Source organism: Narcine bancroftii, chromosome 5, assembly GCF_036971445.1.
Source record: "Narcine bancroftii isolate sNarBan1 chromosome 5, sNarBan1.hap1, whole genome shotgun sequence".
Classification (NCBI taxonomy): domain Eukaryota; kingdom Metazoa; phylum Chordata; class Chondrichthyes; order Torpediniformes; family Narcinidae; genus Narcine; species Narcine bancroftii.
Genome location: NC_091473.1, coordinates 114,283,233 through 114,309,297, shown reverse-complemented (window position 1 = coordinate 114,309,297; position 26,065 = coordinate 114,283,233). Strand labels below are relative to the sequence as shown.

At 40.2% G+C, this 26,065-nt stretch overlaps 1 protein-coding gene across 16 annotated transcripts in view; it reads left to right on the top strand.

Moving 5' to 3' along the window:
* The window catches only part of LOC138763888 (ERI1 exoribonuclease 3-like), a 453,927-nt gene that overhangs the window by 136,317 nt on the left and 291,545 nt on the right, over window positions 1-26,065 (top strand). For all 16 annotated transcript variants that reach the window (XM_069938825.1, XM_069938823.1, XM_069938827.1 and 13 more), the window contains one exon: window positions 10,999-11,071. In XM_069938825.1, coding sequence (XP_069794926.1) covers window positions 10,999-11,071 — 73 coding nt within the window. The remainder of the gene's footprint in view (window positions 1-10,998; window positions 11,072-26,065) is intronic.

Below are 26,065 nucleotides of genomic sequence, written 5' to 3'. Positions count from 1 at the left end.
GAGCAGAGAACATGAACTATTTTACTTGAGGTTTATGTAGCAACAAAATACTGTATACTACTGTCAACAGTCTGACCCAAATATTATTTCAGTGATAGGTTACGTGTGGTTAATGGAAAAGAGGATAAAAGGCTTTTCAGATAATAGGGTGCATGGGATTATGATGATCATTTGCATCCCTGATGAATATAGATCACAGAATAATCTTGATTCGTGTTGTAATATCTGACTGGGTGTTGGAGTAAATTAGGTTTCAAAATCTCCTCATTGGGGGTGGGTGGGTGAATGGGGTAGTGGGGGGGAATTGAAGAAACAGTGGTACATGAATTTTACCTGTGAACAAATGAAAATCCGTTTATTCAATGCCTTTCAATCCAAATAGTTTCAGTTAGAGTGGTAAAGTTTCACACCATAGAGACAGGCCCTTTGGACCAACTTGACATGACAATCAAGCTAGTTCATTTGTCTGAGTTTGGTTCTTATCCCTCTAAACTTTTCCTATTCATAAACCTCTCTAAATATCTTTTAAGCATTATAGTTGTTCCTCCCTCCAGCATTTCCGCTAGCTGCATGTTCCAGGTATCCATTAAAACACAATGCTAGATAAACCCAGCAGGTCAAACAGTGTACTTTATATAGCAATGATAAAGATACAAAAACAACATTTTGGGCTTGAGTCCATCATCGAGGTATGGAAAAATGTTGGCAGGTGTCCAAACAAAAAGATAAGTGGGGGAGGGGGTGGGAGGAGGAGCATGGTCCCAAAGGCAGGAGCTAAGAGGTTGAGAAGGGATGGCAGCCACAGTAGCAGGCAGGGGGAGGAGAGATGGCTTTGTGAATAGCAAGGGATGGAGGTGGAGAGTGAAGGAAAGAAGATGGGGAAGGAAAGGGAGGGAGAATGGAGAGTAGGTTAGCAGAAATCAGAGAAGTTGATATTAATGCCATCTGGCTGGAGAGTGCACAGAAGGAAAATCAGGTGTTGTTCCTCCAGTTTATAGGTGGTCTTGGTAGAGGTCATGGACAGACATGAATATGGGAGTGGGACGCAGAAATAAATTGTTTGGCCACTGGAAGGTCCCTGTTACTAATGCAGACAGGGGAAGTGATCTCCCAGTCTGTGTCCAGTCTCTCTATTGTAGAGAAGGCCACAAAGGGAGCACTGGATGCAGTAAATACTCCTACGAACACATGGGAAGGCTGGCTTTACTTGAAAGGCCTGTTTAGGGCCTCAAACGGTCGTGTAGGAGCAAATGTGGCACCTCCTCTGGCTACAGAGGAAGGTGATGGAGGGTTGGGGGATGGTGGTGATTGATGGGAATCATGGAGGAAGCGGTCCCTATGGAAGAGAGAGGGATGCGAGTGGAAGATGTGTCTGGTGGTGGAATCTTTTTGTAAGTGCCAGAAATTTTGGAAGCTAAAATGTTGGGTGCAGAGGCTGGTGGAGTGGTAGCTAAGGACAAGGGGATTTCTGTGTATGTTGCATCTGGGGGCAGTGGGAACCAGGGCAGATAAGTGGAAAATGGAGGAGATTTAGGTGAGGGCTGAGTTGATGGTGGTGGAGGGGAAGCCACTTTTGTGGAAGAAGGCAAACATTTCAGATGATCTGGACTGGAATACCTCATCTTGGGATCAGATATGGCGGAGATGGAGAAATTGCGAGAAGGAAATCGAATCCTTGCAGGAGACAGGGTGTGAGGAAATGAAGTCGAGATAGTTATGGGTGTTGGTGGGTTTGTAATATATGTCGGTGAAAAGCTTGTCTCCCAAGATGGAGACAGAGAGATCCAGATATGGGGAGATTGTTGTCACAGATAGACCAGGTGAGTTTGAAATCGGAGTGGAAGTTGGCATCGAAATGTTTGAAGTTGACGAGCTCATCGCGGGAGCATTAAGCAGCCCTGACGTAGCCGTCAGTATTAGCGTAGGAAGATTTGAGGGACTTGCCTGTGAACCAACACTTCATGTGTGTCCAATGGAGTGATTTACTGTATCCGGTGCTCCCTTTGTGGTCTTTTCTACATCAGAGAGATTGAGCGCAGACTGGAATATCATTTTGCTAAGCACCTTTGCTCTGTCCTCATTAGTGATAAGCACCTCCCAGTGGCCAACCATTTCAGTTCTGTGTCCCACTCTCATAGTCACATGTCTGCCCATGGCCTCATGGTATCCCACCAAGACCACTCGTAATTTGGAGGAACACCTGATTTTCTGTCTGGGCACTCTCCAGCTGGATTACATTAAAATAGACTTTTCCAGTTTCTGCTAAACTACTCTCCATTCTCCCTCCCTTTCCATCACCTCTCCACCCCTTCTCTCTCTATTTACCACCATTCTTCCTCCTCCTGCTTGCTGCTGTGGCTTCCCTCCCTTGTCCTCCCTTACCTTTTTTGTTTGGGTTCCTGCCAACATTTTTCCACACCTTGATGAAGGAAGCCAGAAATGTCAGTTATGTATCTATATCTTTGATATATAAAGTACATTGTTTGACCTGCTGAGTTTCTCCAGCATTGTTTTTACTTCAACCACAGTGTCAGCACACTTTTGTGATTTACTTCCTTGTTCCAGGAATCCACTGCTCTCTGTGTGAAGGAAGTGCATATCAGGTCCCTTTTAAATCTTTTCCTTTCACCTAAAAACTATACCCTGTAGTTTTATCTATTCCCATATCCTGGGGAAAAGGCGCTGACTGCTCACTTCATCTGTGTTAATTGTGATTTATAAACTTGCATAAAGCCACCCCCCCCCCCCCCCTGCGCAATCCTACACTCCAGGAGGAAAAGTCCCAAAAGTTAATCATATTTCTTTTTGAGATTTCTAATGTGGGGAATGAGGCAACAAATTTGCTAACAACAGTACCTCACAAAAAGCAGTCCGATAACAATAGAATAACTTTAACGGTTTAGGGAAAATATTACAGCGGTGCCTAGGAGGGATAGATTAGAGGGCACATCCACGGAGGCTATTTGGGTGGAACTGAGGAGTAGGAAAGGAGAGGTTACACTTGTAGGGGTGTATTATAGACCACCCGGAGGGGACCGAGACCTAGAGGAGCAAATCTGTAGGGAGATAGTAGATATTTGTGATAAGCACAGGGTTGTAATTATGGGAGATTTTAATTTTCCACATATAGATTGGGAAACACATTCTGTGAAAGGACTGGATGGGTTAGAGTTTGTGAAATGTGTGCAAGATAGTTTTTTACAACAATATGTAGAGGTGCCGACCAGAGAAGGAGCAGTGTTAGATCTACTGTTGGCAAATGGGATGGGTCAAGTGACGGAGGTTAGTGTTGGCGAGCACTTCGGGTCCAGTGATCATAATGCCAGCAGCTTCAATGTCATTATGGAAAGAGAGAAATCAGGGCCAAGGATTGAGGTTTTTGATTGGGGAAAAGCTAGATTTGAGGAGATGCGAAAGGACTTGCAGGGTGTGCATTGGGACAATTTGTTTTATGGGCAGGATGTAGTAGAGAGATGGAAGTCTTTTAAAGATCAGATTTTGAGAGTGCAAAAGCTTTATGTTCCTGTTAGGTTAAAAGGAGGGGCAAAAGGTTTGAGAGAGCCGTGGTTTTCAAGGAATATTGGAAACTTGGTTCGAAGAAAAAGGGAGGCGTACATTAGATATAAGAAGCATGGAGTTAAGGAGATGTTTGAAAGATACCTTGAATGTAAGAGGAATCTTAAGAGAGGAATTAGGAAAGCTAAAAGAAGGTACGAGAAAACTATGGCAAGCAGGGTGAAAACTAATCCAAAAGAGTTCTACAAATATGTTAATGGTAAGAGGAAAGCTAGAGACAAAATTGGTCCCTTAGAAAATCAGAGTGGAAAACTGTGTGTGGAGCCTAGACAAATGGGGGAGATATTGAACAGTTTCTTTTCTTCGGTATTCACTAAGGAGAAGGATATTGGGAGATGTGGGATAAAAAAAGCAAATTGGGTAAATATGGGGAATATAGAGATTACAAAAGGTGTAGTTTTAAGGCTTTTGAAGAATATAAAGGTGGATAAGTCTCCGGGACCAGACGGGATCTTCCCCAGGACATTGAGAGAAGTGAAGGAGGAAATAGCAGAGGCTCTGGCGGTAATTTTCCAAATGTCATTAGATATGGGGATAGTGCCGGAGGATTGGCGCATTGCGCATGTGGTTCCGTTATTTAAAAAGGGTTCAAGGAGGAAGCCTGGCAACTATCGGCCTGTAAGTTTGACGTCTGTGGTAGGTAAATTAATGGAGAAAATTCTTAGAGATAGTACTTATAAACATCTGGATAGACAGGGTCTGATCAGGAGCACTCAACATGGATTTGTGGGAGGAAGGTCATGTTTGACCAATCTGATTGAATTTTTTGAAGAGGTGACAAGGAATGTGGATGAGGGTAGCGCAGTGGATGTTGTCTATATGGACTTCAGTAAGGCCTTCGATAAGGTACCACATGGAAGGTTAGTTAGGAAGGTGCAGTCTTGAGGTATAAATTTTAAGATAGTCAAATGGATTGAACATTGGCTGAAAGGGAGAGGCCAGAGAGTGGTAGTGGATAATTGTCTGTCAGGTTGGAGGCCGGTGACCAGTGGTGTGCCTCAAGGATCTGTATTGGGCCCATTGTTGTTCGTTATATACATTAATGATCTAGATGATGGGGTGGTGAATTGGATTAGTAAATATGCAGACGATACTAAGATAGGTGGAATAGTGGATAATGAAGAAGGTTTTCAAGGATTGCAGAGGGATTTGGGCTGCTTAGAAAAGTGGGCTGAGAAATGGCAGATGGAATTTAATGCTGATAAGTGTGAGGTGCTTCATTTTGGTAAGAAGAATCAGAATAGGACATATGTGGTAAATGGGAGAGCATTGAGGAATACAGAAGAGCAGAAAGATTTAGGAGTAACGGTACATCGTTCCCTGAAGGTAGAAACTCATGTGAATAGGGTGGTGAAGAAGGCTTTTAGTATGCAGGCCTTTATCAATCATTGCATGGAATATAGGAGTTGGGAGGTGATGTTGAGATTGTATAAGACGTTGGTGCGGCCTAATTTGGAGTTCTGTGTGCAGTTCTGGTCGCCTAATTATAGGAAGGATATAAACAGAGTGGAGAGAGTGCAGAGAAGGTTTACCAGAATGTTGCCTGGGTTTAAGCATCTGGAGTATGGGGAGAGATTGGACAGATTGGGTCTTTATTCTTTGGAGCGTAGAAGGTTGAGAGGGGATTTGATAGAAGTATTTAAGATTATGAAAGGGATAGACAGAATGGATGTGGATAGACTATTTCCGTTAAGAGGAGGAAAGATTAAAACAAGAGGACATGAGTTAAGAATTAAGGGGCAGAGGTTTAGAGGTAACATGAGGGGGAACTTCTTTACTCAGAGAGTGGTAGCTGTGTGGAATCATCTTCCGGGAGAAATAGTGGCGGCGGATTCAATTGTATTATTTAAGAAAAGGTTGGACAGGTATATGGATGAGAAGAAGATGGAGGGTTATGGGCATTGTGCAGGGAGGTGGGACTAGCAAGGGGTGTTTGGTTCGGTGCAGACTAGAAGGGCCTAATGGCCTGTTTCCATGCTGTAATTGTTATGTTATTATGTTATTTAAAAACAAAAAATTGCAAACGTTGGAAATATTTAAAATGTGGCAGAATCCTACAAGCCAATTAAAAACAGCGTGGCGTTCAAGCTGCCTGATAATTGTTGCTGAGCAATATCACGGTAAGCTAATGAATATCATGTGTTGATGGGTAAATATTACACATCACAGTGCTGTGCTCTTAGCCCCTTGCTCTACTCACTTTATATCTACAACTTGTGTGGCTCAGCACGGCGATAACACCATCTACAAATTTGCCGATGATACCACGTTAGTGGGTTGTCTAAAGAAAGGTAATGATTCAGCGTGCAGGAGAGAGATTGAAAATGGTGCACCGACAACAAGCTTGCACTCAATGTCACCAAAACTAAGGAGTTGATTGTTGGCTTCAGGAAGGGAAAGCCAGAGGTATACAATTCAGTGATCATTGGGAGAATCAGAGGTGGAAAGTGAGAGCAAATTTAATTTCTTGGGAGTCACCATTTTGGAGGATCTTTCCTGGACCCATCACACTAATGGCATTGTGAAGAAAGCATTCAGCCTCAACTTCTTCAGGAGTTTGCAAACGTTTAGTATGACACAGAAACATTGGCATATTTTTAAAGATATGTGGTGGAAAGTGTGTTGACTGGCTGACTGACTGCATTATGGAGGTATAAGTGCCACAAGACACACCATCAAGTTCACGAACAGCAGCTATCCGTCCACCATTAGACTCCTCAACAACAAACTCAATCAGGGACTCATTTAAGGACTCTTACTTGTGCATTTTATTGATTTTTGTTTCTAATTCTCTCTGTATTGCACAGTTTGTTTACATTTGTTATCTGTTTCTAGTTCTTCGTTTGTTTACATGTATATGCTGTGCACATTTTTTTTTGCACTACCAATAAGTGGTAATTCTGCCTCGCCCGCAGAAATTAGAATCTCAGGATTGTATTTGATGTCATGTATGTACTCTGACAATAAATCTGAAATATTAATCAGAATGCCCAAACAAACTCCTAGTGTTCTTCAATGATGTCTGAGGATCTTTTCCTTTGGTATAACATTGAAATCTCAGTGGTGTCTTTGACAATGGAGACTCCTTTCTTATTGCACAGGAGTTTGAACCGAGATTTTTGTGTTGAATGTGATGTGTACCCTATTTAGGCAGTGGTGAGAATGTACTGCGCTCCCAGTCAGTAGAGTGGCACTATTTCTCTGTGTCCTTCATTTGTCCCTGGTATTCTTGTTGCCGCTCAGCAAGTGCAGCATGGATAGTGTCGTGGTTAGCACAATGTTGTTTCAGCATTAGCGACCAGTTTCAAATTTGGCGCTGTTTGTAAGGAGTTTGTACATTCTCTCAATGTCCTGTGTTAGGTTTCCTCCAGTGCTCCGGTTTCCTCCCACATTCCACAGATATACGGGGTGAGCAGGTTAATTGGTCACATGAGAGTATTTGGTGGTCTGGGCTTGTGGGTTGAAAGAGTCAGTTACTGATCTGTATTTCTAAATTAAATTTTAAAAATTAAATTATCTGGATAGGCTTTCACTTGTTCATCTAATTTCTTCACTCTTTTTCCTTATCTCCAACTCCTTATCTTTATCTTGTTTCCCTTATCTCTCTTCCTCTACTGTTTTTTTTTCCTTCCCCTCGATCTCTCCTGGAGTTCTTGTCCATTTGATCATGATGGCAAGTTAGAGAGGAGTACTGCTATGTGGCTAATAGCTTGGTGGTGGAACAACAGAGTTGGTAGTTGCCTAAGTCCTCTTGCCTGTAAATTGACCCAGGCTATCATAAAACAGCAGCAGAGGGGGACAGTCAAACAAACAGGGAGGAGATAATATCTGATGTCCATGGTATGGTAGCAGGCTGAATGTGGCCTCTTTTGTCACCTCATCAGCTAATGTTATAACCCTATTTAGAGTAATTACCCCCATTGGAGAAGCCCTGTCATTGATATTTATAGCACTGAAGGAGTCATTGTGACATGTAGCTTCATTCTGAGCATCAGATTTGTCACCATCTACCTCTCAGTTTTTGTTTTATTAAAATTCTAAACTGGGAGAAACTTGTTTGTGTAGTGTACTTTGGCACATTAGTGAATTTATTTATATTTTGCATGTTTTTGCATGCTCTTAATGTACATTAAATACATCATACAGTTTTTACCTGTGGCAGGGTTCACAGTTTGCATTCAAGGACTGTTCATGAGTCTGTATTATTTCCTCTGCCTTCACCTGAGTAGTTTATTCTATGCAACCACTTCAGGAAAGAACACCAAATGGTGTTTGTTTTATCATGTTTTTGATGGATCATCTAGTTTTTAGTTTTGGAGATGAGACTAATCTTCAAACTAAAGTAGAGCTTTAATTTTTCCAAATAAGTTGCAGGTTTCAGTTTTGATTTTTTTGAGGGGGGGGAGGGGAATAAAGTCGGTCATGCTTAGTATATTCTCTTCCATGGTGTCCAACTGCAATATTCAACAGAACCCAATGATTAACACTGATGATGTTTTTCACAGTGATATGAATAAAGTGGTTAATGTTGTTCAGATCATTTAAAATTTGCCACCTTTAAACCTAATTTATGGATCTTATGATTGGCGTAACTCCAGTTTCAAGTCCATTAAAATGTTTGCAGCATAAATATATTTATCAAATTCAAAGTTAACCACGTTGAAAGGGAAGAAATTTATCTTTCAAGAGAAAGATGTATGATTTTATTTGATGAGCAATTAGTAAGCAAGCTTCTTTCTAGCCTCCTTTTAATTTGGATGTTATCACTTGTTTTGCTCAAAGCTATTTTGTCCATCTAGCTGATATTGGGAAAAAAATCCTTTTTTCCCCTCCAAATTAATTCACTATTCATGGTTCACTCTCAAGATAAATCCATACCTAATCCAAGCATAGAATTGAAATGGGCCAGATCACTTCCCATTGCACACATTATCTAGACAGTATTTGGATGTCCAAGCATAAAATGCTAGCCAATTATTCATGTTTTCATTTTTCAGCACACTGAACTTTGTCAGTTGCCTTTTGTTCAGTCACAGCTTTTTATAAAACATTGTATTTCATAAAATGAAGTGTTTTAATTTAGATTCAGTTGCAGCATGAATAACCAAATGAGATGAGGTACGACAAGTGTAATAGATCAATCACATTTAATAAACGGTGTGTAGAAACCTTGATCTAAACATACTGAGATTTTATTGGCAAATGTCAAAAGTAAGGAGATTATGAGCTAACAGCTGTTATTGCAGAAGCTATAGTTTTATTTTAATGCTCTCTTAGAACTTTAACTGGGGGGAAATTGTTCCATTTATATTTATTTATTTAAAGTGTGATGTTACAATTTTGTCTTTCAAACCAAATAACCCAGATAATCAGCCTGTTTAAAATTCCTTTGGTTGAACATCATTTAGTGTAGTTAGAAAAACAACTCCAACCAAATATTTATCATAGCAAAATAGAATTTAAGGTGGTAATTTGATATATAGTTTCATCTAGTGACCGTGAGCTGGTTCAACATTTTTAGGATAACATTTGAATTTCAGTTCTATATTTGATTACTATCTTGAACTTTCTAAGAAATACTAATTTCATTGATTTGATACAGGTAAGGACCAGGGTATCGATAGATATTACTGATTCAAAGTGATATTGCTGACTGGCTGCAGCTGCAAGTTTGCATCAGAAAATAACTGTTTTCACAAAACTACATGAAATTCAAATTGGTTAAATTAATTGTGATATATTTATTTTATATTTTATGAAGCTGCAACAACTAATATATACTATAGAAATTTTATAAAAAAATTTAAAAAATCCAAAAATACTCTGCATTTTAATGATTTTTTTTAATGTCACCATTTTGTTTAGTGCTAGAAAATGTTAAAGTTTCAGGTTTCTTTCTTCATTGTGTAAGAGTCCCAATTACTAGATCAACAATGTCAGAAAAATGATTTAATTTTTAAAGTAGGTTCCCTATGAAAATATATATAATTTAGAGATACAGGATGGTTATAGTGTAATGGATCAATATTGGGAGAATTTGGTAAGATTTAGAGTAGATTACATACATACACACATTTTAAAACAGATCTTATTTGAAAGACTGAAGAATTTCATATTCAGTAACATTGCAGTATCTTTGAAGACTTTTATGTACATTTCACAAGTAGGTGCTAATTGAAATGACATCATGAAATGAATAGCCATTGTTTGGAGGAGACAAACTGGCTGTTAAAAAGTACTTTCAGTGTGCTCACAGAAAGGTCACTCCTGGGTTTTGTTTATCTAAGACAACAGCTTGACTGAGGAGAAGAACTCCTGTTGTTTGCTGAAGAAGGTGGGGGGTTTTTGCAAGTGAAAGAGTCACATGGGCTTTCTGGCAGCTGGAGAGAGATAGAGAGGGAGAGAAGACCACCCTCTCAGCTTGTGTGTCTGACACTGAAAAGAGCTGAACAGTGCAAGCTAGGAAGAGCTGGTTGGAAACAGAAAGTTCCAGAGCAGTGGATGGCTGGAAGTGCTCTCTGTATGATGTTTCTCTTGGAATAAGAGAAACAGAAAGGAACTCTGTGGTAGCCTGAAGAAAGAGGTTACCATCTGGAAAACCCTGATGAGGCAAGTTTAATCAGCGAGACATTGAGGTGACTAATAGTGGTACCTCAGTTGTGGAAAACCTGGAACAGCAAACCCTACAAGAACATTCCTGAGCAGTAAACATTTACCTTTCAAGCACCAAAGCCTGGTGAACTTTATACGTGTTAAATTCTGTGCACAGTATAAGAATTGCCTGCATCCAGAGAAGAAGGAGAAGTGAGATTGAGCTATGAACCAAAGAACTTTTTAAAAATTTACACACACATCATACACGTGCGCTTAGAATTAGAAGGGGGTTAATTTGGGTTAGTTAAGTATAGAAATAAGTTGAAGTTTGATTCTATTTTCATGTTTAAAGTTGATTAAAAATAACTTTTGTTTTAAAAGCTACTTGTCTTGGTGAATATCTATTGCTGTTGGGTTTTGGGGTCCTTTGGGCTCGTAACCATAGGCCCTTCTGGCCCATGAGAACCAATCAGCCTGCAAACCCTGTGCGTCTTTGGAATGTGGGGGAAACCGGAGTACCTGAAAGAAACCCATGTGGACACAGGGAGAACATACAAATGAACATGGATTTGTGTTCTTATTGAATGGTTATATTGATATCACAAAGTTTTTAATGTCAATATTGTTTGTTGCAGTAAAGTGATGAGGCTTATTTCTGTTAAGATTATAAAGCAGAAAGCAGCATTCTGAATCCCCATTCAGCAGATCTTTAGCTGTTTAGAAAGCAGCTTGGCTTAAACTTATCTCCATAATCTAACAGCTATTGTAAGAGCTTAATAAAAAAGCTTGTACTGTAATAGAATCAAACTCTTTCCCTTTTTCTCTTAGGCTGCCAGGACAATGCCAGTACTTGGGTCTGCCAGTTCCTGATTACTTCAAGAAGTGGATTAATCTCAAAAAGGTACTTTGAGTAGCAGACATCATTTTCAAGGATGAGGTCTTAGAGATGCTTAATGGCCAATCCTGTTTACATTGAAATGAGGAGCTGATGGCTCAAAGCTTGGTTTTACTCTGATATTTGTATCTTCTTTTTGTGTCACAGCTAAATAGGATATTATGTACAATCTGAACTCCAGAAGTTTCCCTCGTAGCTGTCTTGTAAGCATGTGTTGCCTTTGGCGTAATCAGGGAAAAATATTATGTCCTTACAATCACAGGGTTTAGGAATATTAAAATGTCTTGGTGCATATGCAGTGTTATTTTGATTGGTATTTTAACCTTTGACTAGCCTATAAAGAAATTCTCTCTTCAAGCCAATATTACATTTGCTGAAATTTAATTCAGAAATCATACCAGATAATAGGAAGACGGATAATGTATGCATGAAGGATATTATATTTGGTCTAAATGCAGAGAGGCCAGGACTTTGTACTTGAATAATAGCCCAGAGTGACTTATAATCTGCTGGCGAGAAATACCTTACTGTCAGTGTGGAAAGGAGAACTCTTAAATCAGGGAAGAATAAAAAAAATGTTGAAAGTAAGAGGACAAAGACACAGTTCTTCCATTAACCCTTAAATTATCTACTTTTGCAGTTTAATTTTTTTTTCCCCTTCAGTATTCCAATGCTCTCTTTTTAACCATCCATCAATTGAGACTTAGTTTTAGGTCTTGTTTCTGAGGACATGAATAGACTTCAGCATTATCTTAAATTATTAACCATTTGACCTTTACTTATCCATGTAGCTTTTACTGATATTGTACAGCTCTTATATATTTCAAAAGACAAGCAATGTGTTCATATCAAAATAACAAATATACAGAGTAGTTCTGAGCATGCATGATCAATATTGTAATTTGATGTAACTTTCTATTTGCATTTTAAAGTCATTTATTCAGACATTGTAAAATATTTAATAAATTATTAACAATACATAGCTTGAGTTCAGAATTCTGTTAATACAACAGAGTCAAGAAGTGCCTATTTCATACAATAACGACTTATATTTACTTCAATCACTAGTTCAGGTAGATTTTTTTCAACATATGAAGCATCAAGTGGCAATCCAGTGATTAAAATAATTGAATTGCAAAACAAAATCTGACTGAAAAGTGATTTTCTGATCTTTTCCCTCAGTTCTGCTGAATTTTTTTGTGCAAAACTTAAATATTGTTTACAATGCATAAACAAAAATAATCTGGCATCCTTCAAGTAATAAGATTATTGCAGAATGTAACTGTATTTTTTGCCTGGCCCAATATCCTTTTAGTTCATGCTCAAAATGAGGAAGAAGTTGGCAGAATGATCTAAATCAGCCATTCTTAACTGGGACCATGCGGCCCAATTGGCAGAATGATCTAAATCATCCATTCTTAACTGGGACCATGCGGCCCAATTGGCAGAATGATCTAAATCAGCCATTCTTAACTGGGTCCATGCGGCCCAATTGGCAGAATGTTCTAAATCAGCCATTCTTAACTGGGACCATGTGGCCCAATTGGCAGAATGATCTAAATCAGCCATTCTTAACTGGGACCATGCGGCCTAATTGGGAGCCACAGTACATTTAACGGGGAGCACAGACTGAAATGTTTAAGGGGGGCTCAAGATGTACAAGGGGTAGGAGAGAAGTATGGAATAAACCAAATAATCATGACTGCTTCACAGGGAAACTTTGAGCAGAGTCCGCAGGGGGCCTTACCAGATTGAGAATGGCTGATCTAAATTTTTTGATATTTTGAGGGGGAATCAGCAACTTTGGTATTTCTTTTTGCCCTGGTATAATTACTGTAGAATGTATGGTGAAGAGAATTGATTGACAGGGCCATGAAACTAATGAAATTGACGAGACAATATTTATTTGTAATTCAGAAGCTTGTCTAGAAGCATTATTGTTCGATCTGAAATTTTAAGCATCTGCAGTGGCAGTCCAGGTTTGAAGGAGGGGAAAACGTGCCTTTATGATTGCCCTGAGCAGGAGTAATTTCTTGAGTGGATACAAATTTAATGTGGCTTTCAGTTTTTCAAACCTTCCAGTATTTTGTTTCTTGGTCATTGAAAGTTACCAAGTTAGTTCATATTGTATCTTGAAAATAAGTTTTTTCACTTTGGTATTAATCTCAGTGCTAGAGAGTTCAATCACCAGAATGCTTCACAAATTGTAAGGAATAACTCTCACCTTGTACTTCAAAAAAAATGTTGTAATGTGTTTGATTGTGTTGAACTCAGCTTGTGACAAATTTCTGAGTTTTGTATTAGCAAGTGCCCCCTCCTTAACCCTCCAATGTTCGTCCTTTCTCATCAACCTTTCCTGAATATTGACTGGAGGTTGACTCTGTCGGAGAGGGTCAGCAGCTGCATAATAACATTGAGATGAGGAAGGCACTGAGCAGAGTCCTGATTAACATACAGCCAAGGGAGATAAGAGGGAAGAGCTCGTGTGTCACTTTGCAGATGGCAAGCATCTGTTTTGACTACAAATTTGTAACAGAGAGTTCCAGGAATTGCTTAGGCTAAGGGTAGGATTTGTCAATAGTTTGATGTTCCATGCATCTGCAGCCTCCTAGCCTGAAAGAACATTGTACAAATTGCGAATTAATAACCTACAATTTGTTTTTTTTGTATGATGAGATCAAAAGGTTATAGATTAGTTTTATAAACACTTCACGTTAAAAAGCATATTATAATCATGTAGAGTACTCTTTAATTCATAAATTGTGGATAAAGATCTAACCAAATCAAATATATCGTTCTTTCCCTTCATCTCCTTTCATCTTCATTCTCCTTTGTTCTGCTTTCTCTCATTCTAGCCCTCTGTCCATCTATCCACCTCCATATTAGTGGATGTGGACCGACTGGTCATGTTGAAATCTTTAATGCTTACTCTAAAGTGGTTTTGAGTGAAATTTAGGAATGGTAGAGAATTAGAAATCTAGCAGGACATTATTGTAGTAACTTAATATCTTCATATTATTTTGTGAATTGACTGTTTGGACTTCAATAATGTCCTTATAAAGTAATGGATTAATAATTATATGACCATTTCATCAAGCATTTGTCTATATCATTATTTTTTGTTAGGTGTATAAACTTGCAAAGTATTTAGCAGATTAGAACAGTGTTCTCATATTATGGTTACTGGTTGAAAGCTGCTACTGTCCCTTTTACTAAATATTGCAGTTTGTTTCATACAAGAAAATAAATCACTGAATTTGCTGGAGGACAAAAAATTAATCATTCATTTATGCCAATCACTTTTATTAAAGTATATGATTAGTAACAAGGTTGAAACTTATTTAGCAGAAGAAAATACATCGGTTGTGTTTGTAACTCTCGGTAAGTGGATAGGAAGGTGAGTTTGAATCTTTGCCTGCCTTTGGAAGCGAGGACCTGAACCCTAAGTTTGTGCCCAGTATTGCTGCACAACTTCTCACCCCAATCTCATTTGTAAGTATGCTTATGCAAAAAAAGAATTCGGTAGAATGTGTGAGAATATTGGAGTGTGATTTTAGTTGCCTCCTTCAAATAAATAACCTAATTGATTGTAACTGACTACAGGGTGCATTTTCAGCACAGGGTTAAGGTATTTCCCATGTTAAAATCTCCAATGTACAATTTGCATAAATTGAAACATTCCTAATTATTTCATCCAATGCAGACATTTTTCATTATTTCATTATAAATATCATGAGATTTTTTTCATTGCTGTCAGCCATTAATAACTTCAGTTTATTTCTTTTAGGGCCATATAGCTTTGTTTTCCAATTCAAAAAGTTAGTGAATTTTTTATTCAACTGAAGAAGGGTGTCATGATGGGAACATTAAATATCTTTATAGTTAGCTCTTGGTACCAATCATAGGCATCTTCTTGTCAAAGCAAGACTATTTTTTTGCAGTTTTTGATATTGCAAAGCATCATGACACAGTCACTGATGAGGAGCATTAGCTACCACTTTGGAAGATGTGCATTTTGATGGGGCTTTAAAAGATGACAAAGGAGAGAGAGAATGAATCTTAGGAAGTAGAGTCAGGACAGTTGAGGTCTCTACCACCCAATAGTAAATTAGTGTAATGATGTGCGTTAATTCTAACCTCCAAATAAATCACTGTTTACTGCAACATTCTACCATTTATATTTCCCACATTATCCATTCTTCCAGTTTGGAAATGATCTTCTTGCTTTGGATGTGTACGACTGCAACATTTCAAAGACATAGCCAGATAAAGCATGCATGGCTTGCATCAGTGATTAAATCATTATTTGACATTCGTTGTTTTGACATACACTTTTGTTGAACAACTTTTCAGAACAATGCCAAGATACAATATAATTTTAATTTTCTTACAGGTAGTTCAACCGACATCTTTCAAGGGGGATACATACTGTATTTTCAAACCCATTTGGAATAATGAGACTAATTTTAGGGATATTCTCTTTAGGCACTCTTGGTATTTGAATATAACAGTGCACCTCATCAAATTTTCCTAATGATATGTTATCAACAGTAATGGAGTGTTTGTGCATTGACCAATGCTTTGAATCTGATCTGGAACCATATATTTTGTTAAAGTTTAGAACCACTTTGTATCATGGTTAATATATCAAAAGAAGTACATGCTGCAAATAACAACAGCTTGTAAACCAAAACAATTCAACAAAATTTATTTAAGGACTCAAATGGACTTATCCATGATACACCTATTATTTAATCATCGCACTCTGAGTAATTTTAAAAACTATTCCTTCTACATTGGAGATGCACAAGGTTACATGCTGGAATGGATTGACTTCAAGTTGATTTAAAGGACTCTGCAATTGTCTGCTGCTTTAATAATCTTTTGTATAATAGCTATTATACAAAATGGTACAGAGTTATTTTAAAGAAGCTTAGTTAAGCGGTTCATAATGGGGATAAATGGTGAGTCAAAACAAAAGGTACACAATTTAACAATTACAGCTCTTCAGATAAAGACCTATTCAAATGAAGATCATTCTGAATTGTGACAGCAATTGAATCTTCCGTGGTTGGCCAGAGGACTAGTAGAAGTCGCAAGGCCCTTCACCATGCTGAGTTAAAAAAAATTTTTTATCTGAAATGTGGCTTTCAGCTATCTTGTCTAGATATGGCAATTAGTGGAATTGCAATCCAAACACTGGCACCTCCTGGACTACGTCCTGGTGCGAGAAAGAGACAAACGAGATGTGCTCCATTCCAGGGTCATGCCCAGCGCGGAATGCCACACTGACCACCGGCTGGTTCGCTGCAAGCTCAACCTTCACTTCAAGCCAAAGACCAGGAACAGTAAAGCTCCCAGAAAGAGGTTCAATGTTGGAAACTTGCAGTCAGACAAAGTGAGAGGAAACTTCCAGGCAAACCTCAAAGCAAAGGTCGAGGATGCAATCTGCCTCACGGACTCGTCCATTGAAACTCTCTGGGATCAGCTGAAGACTGCCATACTGCAATCCACTGAAGAGGTACTGGGCTTCTCCTCCAGGAAAAACAAGGACTGGTTCGACGAAAACAACCAGGAAATCCAGGAGCTGCTGGCAAAGAAGCGAGCTGCCCACCAGGCTCACCTTGCAAAGCCGTCTTGGCCAGAGAAGAAACGAGCCTTCCGTCGTGCATGCAGACATCTTCAGCGCAAACTCCGGGAGATCCAAAATGAGTGGTGGACTAGCCTCGCCAAACGAACCCAGCTCAGCGCGGACATTGGCAACTTCAGGGGTTTTTACGAGGCCCTCAAGGCTGTGTACGGCCCCTCACCCCAAGTCCAATGCCCGCTGTGCAGCTCAGACTGCAAAGTCCTCCTCAGCGACAAGATCTCCATCCTCAACTGATGGTCAGAACACTTCCAATCTCTTTTCAGTGCCAACCGCTCAGTCCAAGAATCCGCCCTGCTACAGCTCCCTCAACAGCCCTTAAGGCTAGAGCTGGATGAGGTCCTCACCCGGGAAGAGACATATAAGGCAATTGAACAACTGAAAAGTGGCAAAGCAGCAGGTATGGATGGAATCCCCCCCAGAGGTCTGGAAGGCTGGCGGCAAAACTCTGCATGCCAAACTGCATGAGATTTTCAAGCTCTGCTGGGACCAAGGAAAGCTGCCTCAGGACCTTCGTGATGCCATCATCATCACCCTGTACAAAAACAAAGGTAAGAAATCAGACTGCTCAAACTACAGGTGAATCACGCTGCTCTCCATTGCAAGCAAAATCTTTGCTAGGATTCTCCTAAATAGAATAATATCTAGTGTCGCCGAAAATGTTCTCCCACAATCACAGTGCGGCTTTCATGCAAACAGAGGAACTACTGACATGGTCTTTGCCCTCAGACAGCTCCAAGAAAAGTGCAGAGAACAAAACAAAGGACTCTACATTACCTTTGTTGACCTCACCAAAGGCTTCGACACCATGAGTAGGAAAGGGCTTTGGCAAATACTAGAGCGCCTCGGATGCCCCCCAAAGTTCCTCAACATGGTTATCCAACTGCACGAAAACCAACAAGGTCGGGTCAGATACAGCAATGAGCTCTCTGAACCCTTCTCCATTAACAATGGCGTGAAGCAAGGCTGCGTTCTCGCACCAGCCCTCTTTTCAATCTTCTTCAGCATGATGCTGAAACAAGCCATGAAAGATTTCAACAATGAAGACGCTGTTTACATCCGGTACCGCACGGTTGGCAGTCTCTTCAATCTGAGGCGCCTGCAAGCTCACACCAAGACACAAGAGCAACTTGTCTGTGAACTACTCTTTGCAGACGATGCCGCTTTAGTTGCCCATTCAGAGCCAGCTCTTCAGCGCTTGACGTCCTGCTTTGCGGAAACTGCCAAAATGTTTGGCCTGGAAGTCAGCCTGAAGGAAACTGAGGTCCTCCATCAGCCAGCTCCCCACCATGACTACCAGCCCCCCCACATCTCCATCGGGCACACAAAACTCAAAACGGTCAACCTGTTTACCTATCTCGGCTGCCCTATTTCATCGGATGCAAGGATCGACAACGAGATAGACAACAGACTCGCCAAGGCAAATAGCGCCTTTGGAAGACTACACAAAAGAGTCTGGAAAAACAACCAACTGAAAAACCTCACAAAGATTAGCGTATACAGAGCTGTTGTCATACCCACACTCCTGTTCGGCTCTGAATCATGTGTCCTTTACCGGCATCACCTACGGCTCCTAGAACGCTTCCACCAGCGTTGTCTCCGCTCCATCCTCAACATTCATTGGAGCGACTTCATCACCAACATCGAAGTACTCGAGATGGCAGAGGCCGACAGCATCGAATCCACGCTGCTGAAGATCAAACTGCGCTGGGTAGGTCACGTCTCCAGAATGGAGGACCATCGCCTTCCCAAGATTGTGTTATATGGCGAGCTCACCACTGGCCACCGAGACAGAGGTGCACCAAAGAAGAGGTACAAGGACTGCCTAAAGAAAGCTCTTGGTGCCTGCCACATTGACCACCACCAGTGGGCTGATATCGCCTCAAACCGTTCATCTTGGCGCCTCACAGTTCGGCGGGCAGCAACCTCCTTTGAAGAAGACAGCAGAGCCCACCTCACCGTCAAAAGACAAAGGAGAAAAAACCCAACCCCAACCCAACCCTCAATTTTTCCTTGCAACCGCTGCAACCGTGTCTGCCTGTCCCGCATCGGACTTGTCAGCCACAAACGAGCCTGCAGCTGACGTGGACTTTACCCCTCCATAAATCTTCATCCGCGAAGCCAAGCCAAAGAAAAGAAGGAAGAATTACATTTGGTTGAAAAAAGAAAAAAAACGATGTAAATGAAAGTCAATCTGCTTTGTCACTTTATTTCATAAAATTGCAGTTTAATAAATTGGACGGAAGTACTGATGGACCAATAGATAGGCCTACAGTGAAAAATATCAGTTAAGTACTTGTAAACCAACCCATGCCCCTAGAAGGCAAAGGCTGCACTTGAGTTCTTAACTTGCCATAGTCAGCAAATTAGAGGAAATTCTTTTTAAAAGAAAAATGCAAGAATTGTGGAAATCCACTACCCCAGGAAAGAGGTAAAGAGCAACAGTAGAGTTGCAAAGAAAAGGTAGCAAGCAGTGAAAAAAAGGGAACATAGCAGTGAGGTCTGGAACATATACAGACGAAAGTGCTTGCTGTCTTAAATCGCCAGGGCCTGACAAGATATACAGACGAAAGTGCTTGCTGTTTTAAATCGCCAGGGCCTGACAAGATATTCCTTCAGACCTTGTCGAAATTGCAGGGGCTTTGGCAGAAATATTTATGATTTCTTTAGCCACGGGTGTGGAACTGAAAGTTTGAAGGGTAGCTCACGTTGTTCCGTTGTTTAAAAGGTAACCCTGGAAATTATAGGCCGATGAGCCTGATGTCAGTAGTAGGTAAATTATTGAAAAGTGCTCTAAGAGATCGGATATACAATTATTTGGATAGCCAGGGACTGATTAGGGATAGTCGTCATGGTTTTGTTCATGGTAGGTTATGTTTAACCAATCTTGTAGTGTCTTTTGAGGAGGTTACCAGGAATGCTGATGAAGGAAAAGCTGTGGATGTTGTCTACATGGACTTTAGTAAGGACTTTGGCAAGGATCTCACAAGGGAGATTAGTCAGGAAGGTACAGATGGTAGGTATTCATGGTGAAGTAGTAAACTGAAAGGGAGAAGCCAGAGAGTAGTGGTGGATGATTGCTTCTCAGACTGGAGGCCTGTGACTAGTGCTGTGCCTCAGGGATCAGTGCTGGGACCATCATTGTTCGTCTTCTATATCAATGATCTGGATGATGATGTGGTAAATTGGTTCAACAAGTTTGCAGATAACACTAAGATTGGAGGCATTGTGGACAGCGAAGAAGGTTTTCAAAGCTTGCAGAGGGATCTGGACCAATTGGAAAAATGGGCTGAAAAATGGCAAATGGAATTTAATGCAGACAAGTATGAGGTGTTATATTTTGGAAGGACATACCAAGAAGTGATGTACATGTTGAATGGTAGGGCACAGAGGAGTATGGTAGAACAGGGGGATCTGGGAATATTTATACATAATTCCCTGAAAGTGGCATCACTGCTGGGTAGGGTTGTAAAGAGAGCTTTTGGAATACTGGCCTACATAAATCAAATATTGAGTAGAGGAGTTGTGATGTTAGGGTAAAGTTGTATAAGACATTGGTGAGGCCATATTTAAAGTGTTGTGTGCAGTTTTGGTCACTTAGGACTTTATTCCCTGGAGTATAGAAGAATGAGGGGAGATTTGATAGATGTGTTTGAAATTATGAGGGAGATAGAGTAGGCTTTTTCCATTGAGGGTAGGCGAGATACAAAACAAAGCACATGGGTTAAAGGTGAAAGGGGAAAAGTTTAGGGGGATCGTGAGGGGGAACATCTTCACACAGAGAGTGGTGGGAGTGTGGAACGAGCTGCCAGCTGAGGTGAATGTGGAGTCATTTTTAACATTTTAGAAAAATTTGGACAGGTACATGGATGGGAGAGGTATGGAGGGCTATGAACTGGGTACAGGTCAGTGGGATTAGGCAAAAAAATGGGTCAACACAGACTAGAAGGGCCAAACAGCCTGTTTCTGTGCTGTAATGTTCTAAGGTTCTATGGTCTGGTGAGGTACAAACACATATTTTGTATGCAGGAGATCATTCCTCAGGCAAGCCCCAAATGTGCTCTTGCCACTCACTCTCAACACTCTCAAAGAGGCCTAGTTCTGTGGATAACAGTAAAACATTAATGAAGATATTGACTGATAAATGGGAATCTGAGCTCATTGAAGTGAGATGGAGATGAGAATATAATGAAAAGCAAGTTAAAAGTTGACAATTTAGTACATTGTCCTTTTCTGTCACTGTAAAACTAGATAGCTCTGCTCCATCCTCAACATCCATTGGAGCGCTTTCATCCCTAACGTCGAAGTACTCGAGATGGCAGAGGTCGACAGCATCGAGTCCACGCTGCTGAAGATCCAGCTGCGCTGGATGGGTCACGTCTCCAGAATGGAGGACCATCGCCTTCCCAAGATCGTGTTATATGGCGAGCTCTCCACTGGCCACCATGACAGAGGTGCACCAAAGAAAAGGTACAAGGACTGCCTAAAGAAATCTCTTGGTGCCTGCCACATTGACCACCGCCAGTGGGCTGATAACGCCTCAAACCGTGCATCTTGGCGCCTCACAGTTTGGCGGGCAGCAACCTCCTTTGAAGAAGACCGCAGAGCCCACCTCACTGACAAAAGGCAAAGGAGGAAAAACCCAACACCCAACCCCAACCAACCAATTTTCCCCTGTAACCGCTGCAACCGTGTCTGCCTGTCCCGCATCGGACTTGTCAGCCACAAACGAGCCTGCAGCTGACGTGGACTTTTTACCCCCTCCATAAATCTTCGTCCGAAGAAAGAAAACTAGATACAAAGTATCAACACTACAAGAGAACCTAAAATGCAAGGAGTGGTATTTAATACATAAAAGATAAAAATTTTGTCACACTCACCTAATCACATGAGTATTGGCATCAAGGAGCCCATAGGAAACTGAAGTGTGCATCAAGGGGAAACTCTCCAGAAGTTAGAGTTAAATGCCACCCAAGGAAGATAATTGTGATTGTCTGTTCAATCATATGAGCTGAAGGACGTTACTGAAGGAGTTCCTCAGGCTTGTTTTCTTCTCCATACATTTTCAGCTGGCCTTTCAATACATACAATCAGAAAATATGTTTGATGATTCTTCAATGCTTGATTCCATTCATAACTCAAGTTCATCTTACTGCACACATACCATCAGAGGAAACAACATTTCAACAAATGTAATCAGTAAGACTTGGGTAAGTGGTAAACCACATTCATGCCACAGAAATGCCAGGTCATTACCATCTCCATCAAAAATATATCTTACCACCAACCAATGACAATAATTGACAACACCATTGCCAAAATCTCTGCCAACAGAATCCTTGGGATTTCCATTAACCAGAAATTCAACTTGGCCAGCCACATCAATACTGTGGCTACAAGAGCAAGTCAGAGTCTTGGTATCGTGTACAAGTAACTTGCACTCTGACATCATAAAATCTTTCTGTCATTTAAAAGGCACATATCAATAGGATGATGGAATGGTCTTCACTTATTTCAATTAATGTACTCCAACAAGAGCTTAGGAGCATCACACTCTTAAGGAAAAATCTTGCTTGATTGGCACCCTATCCACCTCCCTATGTACTTATTTTCTTGATGCCATGGCTGCACTGGGTACCATCTACAAGATCACTACTATTACTTGCTTAGTTTTCTCCCGAAGCATTTCCCATACCTACTCAGGTATTGGGTATGAATAAAGGTAGCAGGTTCTGGTTTAGCCACTGACACTTCTTTGAACATGAATTAAATAAAAATTCTCAAACACAGAAATGAATGAACTTCTATAACGATTACCAATTTTCATGCAGGGAGCTGTCAGAAACCGCAACATAATGAATAAGTAACCTATATTTTTAAAGCACATTTAATTGGTGAATTTATTGAGAGACAGGACATTGGGTATCGCTTCTTTGGTTTTCTTTCAAACAGTGCCCAAGGATATTTTTACTTCTAATCAGTGGGATATCCTGTCCAATGGACCTTGTGGCATACCGTATATTACTGCATATAAGTTGACCTCCATTTTACAGCCTTATTTTAAGGGTTTTATGGTACATCCGACAAATAAGTCAACCCCAATTGTCAAGATGCCTGAGTTGGTCCATTGACCGATGTATAAGTTGACCTCCCCAAAGATTGCGATGCCTGAGGTGGGCTGTTGACCAGCGTATATGTCGACCCCCAAAGAACGTTTGGCATTGGCTGGAGGTGATTGCTATCATGGAGGCTCCAACAACACAATGCAACTCACAACGAAAATATGAAGCAAGTTTTAAGTTGAAAACTATAGAAATGGCCAAGAAAACCAATAACTGCACTACTGCAAGAAAATTTGATGTATATGAAGAATTGGTAAGAGATTGGAAGAGAAAAGAAGAGACTTTAAGAAAAATACCAAAAAGGCAATGTTCGTTGAGAAAAGGAATCACTCATTGGTCAGAGTTGGAAAATCACATTGTAGAATGAGTATGTGAACAGGGAGGGGCAAGATTGGTACATAGTCACCTGAAATAAAATAAGAACATTTGCACTGCAGTTGGCCAAGTTGCACCCAGACCTCAGTAAAGATTTTGAGGCTACTGTAGACTGGTGCAAATGTTTCATGACCAGGAAATGTCTGGTATTACGCCCAAAAAACAAAAATGGCACGGAAACCACCAAAATTTCTTGATTTTAAAGTTGTACATTTTCACCCTTTCATTATATGTAACTGGCAGAAACACCAGTTTGCATTGGTAAATATCAGAAACATGGACAAAACCCCCATGAATTTTGACATGATAGGCAATAGAACAGTGGAATGGAAAGGTTTTAAAACTGCAAAACAGAAGCTGACGGTGTTTTATCTAAAATCCTGCGACCGCGAGGCCTGTGCCCAATATGGCTGAACCTGTATTTGGCAGCAGCAACAAGGGGTTTCCCACTCCAGGGCAGCAGTGTATGGGCACAGGGCACCAGTAATGGGGAGAACACCCCCATCGAGAAAGAGAAGCAGAGGAGACAACCATAAGAACGGTGAACATAGTTGCGGCCAGCGAGGGGTTTGGACACACACAGGCAGTGAGCCTTGATTACTTGTGGGTGAGGAACACGCATAGGGTGTGGACTGCTGGTGACTTGAGGTTAAAAGACTTACACCAGGCTGCGGGCTGCTGGAGACTGGCTCGCAAGAATCAAGTATCGGAACCGAGATTTGAACTGGGGACCTCTGTACCTGCAGAAGCTGGGGGAGTGTTGGAGGTGAATCCACAGATACTCAGTAATACTGAAGGGACTCTCTGTTGCTTCTCTTTCACTGACTGTAAGAGGCACCGGGCAATACTACTAGGAAGAGTAAAACACGAAAATCTGCAGACACTGTGATTGTAGTAAAAACACACCAAAATGCTGGAGAAACTTAGCCAGTCTTTCAGGGTCCATAGGAGACAAAGAAATATTGCCAACGTTTTGGGCCTGAGCCCTTCTTCGAGGAATAATGGGGAGTCTTTGTGTGCCTTGAGGCAGACTAAAGACATTTTCATGTAATACAATAAAACTGTCATCTGGAATATAAGCAATCGACAGCCTTCAGTAACTAACAAAATAAATAGGTAAAACATACAGAAGTTTTAAATGGGCGCGCCTTGACATTAATTTGCCAATCACGCAATATGCAATCTCAAGCAACTGGAAAATTTGCTCATCTACTAAATATCCACCATCTACCAATCCCCTTGGTGCCAGATACCAGGGGTTTTACAGCATTACATTTCTCTTTTGTTACATGGCAATAAATAATACCCAATCTGATTAAGCTAAATAAATTAGTAAATTACAATATGTGATCCTAACTACCCAAGCTCCAGACTATCAAAATTTATTTTCATATTTAAAAGCTTATCATAAAGTTGTTATCTATTTTTAACATTTCCAAAATCCTACCTCCTCTTTCACTATTACTTTGCAAGCACCTTCTTCCCTGGTGTAGAACAGATGCAAACTATCCTTAATAATGGCCTGAACATTCAGATGTCAGGCTCTTAATTTTGTCCTTGATGGGCACACCCCTTCATGTCATTCTCTTATGTATGTATATATATTTACACTTACGACCGCGTGAGTTGGTAGAACACAATTTACTGACGTATTTAGTGGGCTGTATAAAAGTCAGCAAACTGGAGATTGAAAACTTTACTGAATAACAACAACCTCACACTCAATGTCACCAAAACCCAAGATCTAGAATCATGTGTTCATCTTTAATTTAATGTTAAGCTATATTTCTCATATATAAAAATGTCTTAGTAAGTAAATTATAGAGTTAAAATATTGTGTGTGTGTATTCTTAGTAAGTTAGTTGTGGGCTGGTACAGGGTCACACACAGGTCACAGCACTTAGAGAACCCTTTTAAGAGAAGAGAGTTCATTTTTGGAGTCGACATACCTCGGAAAGATAGATGAGTTTGAAGTGGTTCTTAATTATTCAAGGACAATGGAGTGCTATCTTTATTAAGTATATAAGTACTCAATAAGAACTGCTGAAGGAAGCCATCTGTTTTTAAATTAAACCATTTAAGGCCTCTTGAACAAAAGAAATGAAACTCAGAACCATGTTAGTGATATACTTAAGGCTTTGAAACAGGTGAGCTAATCTTTCGGAGTCATGTCGTCTACAAGACAGAGTTATGAAGATCACATGGTTTACAAGAAACTGTGGTTGGCAGCTGTTTAAAATTCCAACTACTGTCACATTGTTTGGAGAATTATATTATCAAATTCAGACATTTTTAGTTTAGATCAGTTTGGAGAGTACAGAAGTCAAAACCCTGTGACACAGGGGATGAAACCTTGTGAAAGACAGGTTTGAGTTACGGTAACCAGAATAGGTACTGTTGTATGTGTTACTCCTGGGAAAAGGGGAACACAAAATTCTTTTGAAATAAGGAAGACCACTTTGCTGTCTCTTTGGAAAAGGACAATTCTACTGGGTCTATTTTTATATGGCCATTTCGTTTAAACCTTGTCTGGGTTTGTGAATCATCGTGGAAGAAAAGAGCCACATTCCCTGCCTCATGGAAAAGAGAGCAGAATTGTGAATAAAGAGGCCTGAAGATATGATGTTTAAAAGCACTTTGTAGTTATTTCTGAACTGACAATTTAAGTCCTTCAAGCAAGACTAAAATAATGAAGTTTTTAAAAATTGATTTTTAGAGAGTGGGGCTTCATTATACACACACACATTTACATTTTACATTTGCCCATAGTGGGGTTAAATTTAGAATTAAGTTAAGAGATAAGATAGAAATGTTATGTTATTAACAGTTTAATAAAAATAACTATTATTTTGAATG